Source organism: Oncorhynchus keta, chromosome 29 (genome assembly GCF_023373465.1).
Source record: "Oncorhynchus keta strain PuntledgeMale-10-30-2019 chromosome 29, Oket_V2, whole genome shotgun sequence".
Taxonomy (NCBI): domain Eukaryota; kingdom Metazoa; phylum Chordata; class Actinopteri; order Salmoniformes; family Salmonidae; genus Oncorhynchus; species Oncorhynchus keta.
The window spans coordinates 38,656,958-38,666,190 of NC_068449.1; the positions used below are offsets into that span (position 1 = coordinate 38,656,958).

Sequence of the window (9,233 nt, forward strand, 5' to 3'; positions counted from 1 at the left end):
TCTATACTAAAAACACCAGGACAAAGAAAGACGAGACATCCTTTGAGAAAAACAGTGACAATAAGCACTAAACTGTATGGATGAGGTTTGAGGCTGGGGATGTCCTAAAATTGTTCCCGTATCTAGGCCTATGTGAGGTAAGGATTGTCAACCAAATAGATATCTCACAGGACACATTTTAAGACATAGCATAATTACAGTTTTACACATTTAACCCTTATTCCTTACATTTATGATAACCTGATGATTGTGGACTTCAGGAAACAGCAGAGGGAACACCCCCCTATCCAAATCGATGGAACAGTAGTGGAGAGGGTAGTAAGTTGTAAGTTCCTCGGCATACACATCACAGACAAACTGAATTGGTCCACCCACACAGACAACATTGTGAAGAAGGAGCAGCAGCGCCTCTTCAACCTCAGGAGGCTGAAGAAATTTGGCTTGTCACCAAAAGCACTCACAAACTTCTACAGATGCACAATCGAGAGCATCCTGGCGGGATGTATCACCGCCTGGTACGGCAACTGCTCCGCCCACAACCGTAAGGCTCTCCAGAGGGTAGTGAGGTCTGCACAACGCATCACCGGGGGCAAACTACCTGCCCTCCAGGACACCTACACCACCCGATGTTACAGGAAGGCCATAAAGATCATCAAGGACAACAACCACCCGAGCCACTGCCTGTCCACCCCGCTATCATCCAGAAGGCGAGGTCAGTACAGGTGCATCAAAGCTGGGACCGAGAGACTGAAAAACAGCTTCTATCTCAAGGCCATCAGACTGTTAAACAGCCACCACTAACATTGAGTGGCTGCTGCCAACACACTGACTCAACTCCAGTCACTTTAATAATGGGAATTGATGGGAAATGATGTAAAATATATCACTAGCCACTTTAAACAATGCTACCTAATATAATGTTTACATATCCTACATTATTCATCTCATATGAATATGTATATACTGTACTCTATATCATCTACTGCATCTTTATGTAATACATGTATCACTAGCCACTTTAACTATGCCACTTTGTTTACATACTCATCTCATGTGTATATACTGTACTCGATACCATCTACTGTATCTTGCCTATGCCGCTCTGTACCATCACTCATTCATATATCTTTATGTACATATTCTTTATCCCCCTACACGTGTGTGTATAAGACAGTAGTTTTGGAATTGTTAGTTAGATTACTTGTTGGTTATTACTGCATTGTCGGAACTAGAAGCACAAGCATTTTGCTACACTCGCATTAACATCTGCTAACCATGTGTATGTGACAAATAAAATTTTATTTGATTTGACCCATAAAACCAACTTGTTTCTTACACAACTGTCAACTCTTCCCATATCCTAGATCCTTTTAAACTGCAAATGAACTCAGGGAACCCAGATCCTCGGCAGTACCACAGCTAACTCTTTACATTTTTGTAAATTATATTTAACAGACACTTTATCCAGAGAGCGATGTAAAAAGTCTTCACAACCCATTCATTTGATGGGCCTGCTGTGGCTCATTGTAAGGGTATAAAAGGCCTTGATTCAAGTGCAGACTCTCCCATTAAGCTTTTTCAAATGTAATTTCAAGTCCCCCAGGGCAGTGGCCAAACTAGCAATTAGATTGTAAATGACATTGATATTACAGGAGGGGAGGGAGATCAATGATGGTTGAATTACAGGCTTTACTAATCTGTAAATTAACTGCCAATTTGGGGGAGAGAGGGCTGGATAAAATGCCTAAATGGGCTAATTTCCAACCAAACAGGTACTGACTAGGCTATAGAGTCATCAAGAAGTCCCTATTTAGAAATGAAAGGGTTCTTTCAAGTGTTGATCAGTGTATGTGATTGTTTGTGATTGTTTGTGACTGTGTGTGTGTGTGTGTGTGTGTGTGTGTGTGTGTGTGTGTGTGTGTGTGTGTGTGTGTGTGTGTGTGTGTGTGTGTGTGTGTGTGTGTGTGTGTGTGTGTGTGTGTGTGTGTGTGTGTGTGTGTGTGTGTGTCAGAGAGAGAGAGCAGTAGATACACAGAAAGAAAGAAAGAAAGAAAGAAAGAAAGAAAGAAAGAAAGAAAGACAGAAACGAAGAGAGAATGCAAGGGAAGTTATTTCCCTCCTGGCTCTTATTCCCATCAGAGTGTCCATGTCTGTGTTGTGTTGAAGTAATGAGGCCGAGTGGCGCACTGTGGACCAGTCTGAATCATTAACGTGAGTGATACTGGCAGACCTAGGAGACGCTGAGGCAATGCTGCTCTGCTCAGTGTGTGTGGCAGGTTAGAGGGAAGATTCAGCTCTTATGGGAGATGTACTGTACTGTACTCAACACAGGAAGGCAATGAGACATCACATGCCAAAGGAGATGTTTCCAAGGGGATGTTAATGTACTCAACACAGGAAGGCAACGAGACATCACATGCCAAAGGGGATGTTTCCAAGGGGGATGTTAATGGTATAATGCATCTCCAGCAGTGATAAGTAAAACATTTGTCTTGATCAGTTGTTGCCTAGTACTGTCATTTTGCTAGATAGGGCCATCTACTTTAAGTGCTGTCTGTCTTCCCAGTAGCCTATTTGGTGTGTGAACTGCTGACTGCTATTCATTTACAGATTATTGTTGACACGTCAACCAGGATTAAGGGGCAGGGAAATGTGTGACTTGTTGTTCTGGTAGTCAGTGGCTGTATTGGAGGGGGAGTGGTTTCTCCTCTGCTAGGCAATCAGCAATTAGTACCGGGAGGTGTGCTCTTCATCTACGGTATGTAAGGCAATTAGCAATAAGTATTAGTACTTAATTCTCTCTGTTTTCTCAGCGGCAGCTGTAAGCGGAGGTCTCGTTGCAAAACTACAACCGTCGCCGAAACAAAGACTGTTCTGCCGAATTGTTCAAGGAAGGAAGGAAGGAAGGAGTGAGAGGCTCCAGACCATTCTCTCACTTTAGTATCTTACCTAGTTATTTTCTGATGATCTCATTTTGCTCTTTTGTATCTGGCAACTTTGTGTTTTCTATACCTGTTCGCTCCTCTCTCTGTAAGCTTTAAAGACACTCATCACCCCTTGGCTGCAACCTTTCTAATTTAGTGTACTCTGCTCGCACAACCCATGTGGAATTTCTGGTCTCTGGCAGCTTTTAGAACTGCCTATCTGCGGTGAAGAACGGCGAGTTCATCTCAGTTTATGCTGCCCTTCAGTCCCCTGACTTTTTGGCCCTAAAGGAGACATGGAAAACCTCAGATAACGCTGCTACTCCAGTTGCTCTCTCTTCATCTGACTAAGTTTTCTCTCATAGTTCGAGAGCATCTGGCCGTCGCGGTGGTGCACACGGCTACTCATTTTTCCTATGTGGAGATTTTCTATTTTCTCTCACCTGTCTTCAACTGCCTGACGTCTGCCTTCAATTAATTCCCCTCGTCTCTTTTGACCTCACCCTTTCCCAGTCCCCTACCACTCACAAGACAGGCAATACGCATGACCTCATCTTTAATAGAGGCTGTTTGTCTATCAATCTCACTGCAACCTCCCTCCAGGTCTCTGATCACTACTTTGTTTCCTTCTGTATCCCTTTTCTCCAACCCTAGCCACTCAGCCCCTACCCTGTTGCAATGTTTGCTCTCTATCTCCCACTACTCTCTCCCCTTCTATCCTATCATCTCTCCCTTATGCTAAATCCTTTCTGTCTCCTGTCTCCTGATTCTACCTCATCGACCCTACTCTGCATCCTATGACTCGCACTGTCCACCTTCCTCCCAAAACAGGGCTGTGGGCAGCTAGGCAAAACTGGAGGAAAACTAAACTTCTGGAGGACCTATCATCCATTCACTCCTGTTCTCTACCTTCCATTCCCCTGTATCCACTGCAAACGCCACTTTCTATCACATGAAATGCCAAGCTTCTGCCTCTAACCCAAGGAAACTCTTTTCCACCTTCTACTCCCTCCTTAATCCTCTACCCCCCTTCCCTCTCTGCGGATGACTTTGTCATCCACTTTTAAAAAGGAGATTGATGACATCCTCTCCTCATTCTCTCAGCCTATTGAGTCCACTTGTCCCACACACACAGAACTACCCTACGCCTTGACCTCTTTCTCCCCACTCTCTCCAGATGGAATCCTGCAACTAGTGAGGGAGGTCTGGCCACTGGAGAACCTGCCCACTCGACCACTTCCCCTACTCCCTTCTCCAGACCATCTCTGGAGACCTCCAATTCCTCACTTCCCTCATCAACTGATCCTTGTCCACTAGATGTGTCCCCTAGACTTGAAAAACACTTGAGCGTGCTGTCTCTGACCAACTCTCTCACTATCTCTCTCAGATCTTCTTGACCCTAACCATTCAGGTTTTATGATGTGTCACTCCACCGAGACTGACTGCTCTTCTCTGTGTCACCGATACTCTCTGCACTGCCAAAGCTGACTCTCTCTCCTCTTTTCTCATCCTCCTAGATCTATCTACTGCTTTCACCACTGTGAAGCGTCACATCCTCCTCTCATACCTTCTCAGGTCTGGGCATCTCAGGCTCGGCCCACTCTTGGATTGCATCCTATCTGGCAGGCCGCTCCAACCAGGTGACCTGGATGGGATGTATGTCTGCACCTCATACTCTCACTACTGGTGACCCCCAGGGCTCGGTTCTAGGCTCTCACCTCTTCTATCTATACAAACATATCTGCAAACATCAAAGCAGTGATTGCTCCTGCAGGTTCATTCTCTACAACATCCGTAGAGTATGACCCTACCTCACACAGGAAGTGGCGCCGGTCCTAATCCAGGCGCTTGTCATTTCCCATCTGGACTACTGCAACTCCCTGTTGGCTGAGCACCTCGCTTGTGCCATCAAACCCCTGCAATTAATCCAGAACGCTGCAACCCGCAGGTGTTCGAAGAGTATCTTAAATAATCCTACAGCACACCCCCCCTCACATCACCTCCTCACCCTGAAAAACAGAAAATACTTTTGTGATGGTCACATTTTCTTCTCCCATACTAGTTCAGACTTGCTGGTAGCTACTTTATTGAGGAGAAATGTACATACTATGACTGTGAAATGTGATTGTTCCACCTAGCTATCACTGTCAGGGATAGGGGGCAGCATTTTCACTTTGGATGAATTGCGTGCCCATAGTGAACTGCATCCTACTCTGTTCTAGATGCTAATATATGCATATTATTATTATTACTATTGGATAGAAAACACTCTGAAGTTTCTAAAACTTTTTGAATTATGTCTGTGAGTATAACAGAACTCATAGGGCAGGAAAATTTCCAAACAGGAAGTGGAAATTCTGGGGCTGGTTGAATTTCAAGTCATCCAAACAATTCACATCCAAACAAGATATGGATATGTTCGCACTTCCTATGCCTTCCACTAGATGTCAACAGTCAGTAGAACGTGGAATGAAGCCTCTAGTGTGATGTATGACCGGATGGGAGGGGAATGAGTCACTGGTCTGGCAGAATGCCAGTTCCTGGTTGCGCACATTACTGTTGATATCGCCTGCGTTCCATGACTCTGTAAACAAAAACGAATGCTCCGGTTGGAACGCTATTGGATATATATGAAAATAACATCCTGAAGATTGATTCTCTACTTAGTTTGACCAATTTAGTCGACCTGGAATATAACTTTTTGAAGTTTTCGTCTGAGTTCGCCTGGACCAGCGCCAGCTTTTGGACATGTGAACTAACCGTGCTAGCAAAAGCAGCTAATTGGACACTAGTAATGGACATTAATGAACAAAACAACAATTTATTGTGGAATTAGGACTCCTTGCACTGCATTCTGATGAAAGATCATCAAAGGTAAGGGAATATTTATGATGTAATTTCGTATTTCTGTTGACTCCAACATGGCGGAGAAATATTGTTACGTCTTAGCGCCATTTTAGATTATTGCATGGTATGCTTTTTTCATAATGTTTAAAAATATTTCGAACACAGCGGTTGCATTAAGAACCAGTGTATCTTTAATTATATGTAAAACATGTATCTTTCGTCAAAGTTTATGATGAGTATTTCTGTTATTTGACGTAGCTCTCTGTAATTACTCCGGATATTTTGGAGGCATTTCTGAACATGGCGTCAATGTAAACCGAGATTTGTGGATATAAATATGCATATTATCGAACAAAACATAAATGTATTGTGTAACATGATGTCATATGAGTGTTATCTGATGAAGATTATCAAAGGTTAGTGATTAATTTTAATTTTAATCTCTAATTCTGCTTTTATGACTATCTTTGGCTGGGAAAAATGTCTGTGTGTTTGGTGGTGATCTAACATAAATATATGTTGTGTTTTCGCTGTAAAACATTTTAAAAATCAGGCACGATAGGTAGATTAACAAGATGTTTATCTTTCATTTGCTGTATTGGACTTGTTAATGTGTGAAAGTTTAATATTCCCCCCCCAAAAAAATGTAATATCCCGCGCTGCCTTTTCAGCAGAATGTTGGGGGGGGTGGCGCTAGCGGAACCCCTAGCCATAAGAAGTGATTGATGCACTAACTGTAAGTCGCCATGGATAAGAGTGTCTGTTAAATGACTCAAATGTAATGTAAAGTGTAAGATACATTTCTACCAGTAGTTGCAGCTACAGTGAGAGCTACATCTCTACCAGTAGTTACAGCTTCAGTGAGAGCTACATCTCTACCAGTAGTTGCAGCTTCACTGAGAGCTACATTTCTACCAGTAGTTGCAGCTTCACTGAGAGCTACATCTCTACCAGTAGTTGCAGCTTCACTGAGAGCTACATTTCTACCAGTAGTTGCAGCTTCACTGAGAGACGTCCCTCCACGAGATGCTGGAGATATTTAACATTTCCAATTTGTCTCTGGTCTCCTTTCCTTAGCCCTGCAAACAGAAGGCAGCCAAAATGCCTTCAAACTGTGGTAACTGTAAACATATGCTTGTAGGATAATGACAACTATGCACTTAAAAGCTTCAAGTAGACGAGGGAGGAACAGTAGAGGAGAGGTGGGCACTGAACGCCAGGATGGTGTGGTCTCTGGGAAGGAGTTTAGAGGCAGATGGTGTCCAGTGAGTTTAGGGTACATTTACAACTAATTGGATTCATGAGCTAAACCATGCATGTAAAGAGAATAGGTTTTTCACTTCCGAAAACCGGAAGTAAACACAACTTATGTATGCAAAGGTAACAGGCAAATAGCATAGGCCTACACCATGCATGCAAAAGTAGCAGGTAGGTCACAGCACAGGTTAAACCATGCAGGTGTAGTGAGAGAGGGCTTACGTACCTCCTGGGAAGTGTTCGTTGATGGACCAGTTGTCCACCTGGAGGGTGGCGTTGCCCCCATTCCTGGTGAACCGCACCACATGGTACTTCCCGTCATTCACAGGGGTGCTGCTCTCTCTCACACTGATGTCCATTGTGCCGATGTTAAACGTCACACCGATCTTCCCTTGTTCCTAGAAGAAGACACAAACAAAGGAATTCATTTAGTGATTGTTTAAAAAATGTTGAACAAATTTTCAGGCGATTCATTTTGTTTTTGACAAATTACTATTTTGTGCGTCCCATTTCAGATATAGTTATTACTCTTTTGTTCAAGGTTTAATTATCTTTCTCTCTTTTCATTCTATTCGCTCAGTCTCTAATAAATAATACATTATATTGACCTTAATGGCCCCTTCTGTTGGATAACACACACACACACACATTTGTAAAAATCAATGGTGTTAAATAAACCAGAGAGAGAAACTAGATTAATGAGCATTGAAGGCTCACACAGTCACATAGTGGAAGAGAACAGACTTGACAGTTCAGGTGACCAATTCCACCTACTCACTTTTTTCCACAGGAACCTGTGTTGTGTTACAGCCTGAATTTAAAATGGGATTTTGTGTCACTGGCATACCCACAATACCCCATAATGTCAAAGTGGAATTATGTTTTTAAACATTTTTACTCATTAATAAAACATTTAAAGCTGAAACGTGTTGAGTGAATACATATTCAACCCTTTTGTTATGGCAAGCCATAATAAGTTCAGGAGTAAAAATGTGCGAAACAAGTCACACTAAGTTGCATCAACTCATTCTGTGTGCAATAATAATGTTAAACATGATTTTTCATCTCTGTACCCCTCACACAATTATCAGTGTGGTCAGTTGAGCAATGCATTTCAAACACAGATTCAACCACAAAGACCAGGGAGGTTTTGCAAGTAAGTGCCCCTATTGATCCTGTGTGGATCAGTTGGTAGAGCATGGCCAGGGTTGTGGGTTCCATTCCCAAGGGGGACCAGTACAAACAAATAAGAAAATGCATGCACTCATAAGTTGCTCTGGATAAGAATGTCTGCTAAATGACAAAACATTTATATAATATTGGTAGACAGGTACAAAAAAAGCAGATATTAAATGTGCCTTTAAGCATGGTGGAGTTATTAATTTCACTTTGGATGGTGTATCAATACACCCAGTCACTACAAAGATACAGGGGTCCTTCCTAACTCAGTTGCCGGAAAGGAAGGAAACTGCTCAGGGATTTCACCATGAGGCAAATGGGGACATTAAAACAGTTACAGAGTTTAATGACTGTGATAGGATAATCATCAACATGGTAGTTACTCCACAATACTAACTTAAATGACAGAGTGAAATAAGGAAGCCTATACAGAATAAAAATATTCCAAAACATGCATCCTGTTTACAATAAAGCACTTAAGTAAAACTGCAAAAGAATTGGCAAAGAAATGTCCTGAATACAAAACGTTAAGTTAGGGGCAAATCCATACTAATTCTATAACATACCCTTCCCATCTTGCCAAGCTGAAATAAACTGATCCAGACCTAGTGTTGCAAATGTTCGGTAGCTTTTTCTAAATTCCCCAGTTTTCCAGAAATCCTGGATTCTCTGTTTATTCCCCATTTCCAGGAATTCTCCAACTGGGATTTCTAGAAAACTGGGGATTTAGAAGAAGTTAACATAATTTGCAACGTAAAGTTTTAGAACATTTAGAAATATGCTATGTAGAACAAATATGCCTTTCTGACATGCAGAATTAAGATTTAGAGAACAGGGAACAGAATCGAAAACAGGAAGTGATCTCTAGTGTTCCAGAACACTAGAGCCATGGGAACCGGTTAATAACATTAATTTACATTCAAAGCATTATTTAAAGTCCCACAAAAAAACGCCATCATTGCGACTATGCAAAGCAATCACTCTGTCGCTCAGAAACTTCTCTTCCAGTGTCTGCCTGCCAGCATG

At 42.3% G+C, this 9,233-nt stretch overlaps 1 protein-coding gene across 6 annotated transcripts in view; it reads right to left on the bottom strand.

Annotated features, from left to right (window-relative positions):
* LOC127913644 (neurexin-3a-beta-like) overlaps nucleotides 1-7,423 on the bottom strand; it is an 85,461-nt gene extending 78,038 nt beyond the window's left edge. For all 6 annotated transcript variants that reach the window (XM_052486560.1, XM_052486556.1, XM_052486559.1 and 3 more), the window contains exon 1: nucleotides 7,255-7,423. In XM_052486560.1, coding sequence (XP_052342520.1) covers nucleotides 7,255-7,387 — 133 coding nt within the window. In that variant the 5' untranslated portion in view covers nucleotides 7,388-7,423. The remainder of the gene's footprint in view (nucleotides 1-7,254) is intronic.
* Nucleotides 7,424-9,233: the final 1,810 nt, after the last annotated feature.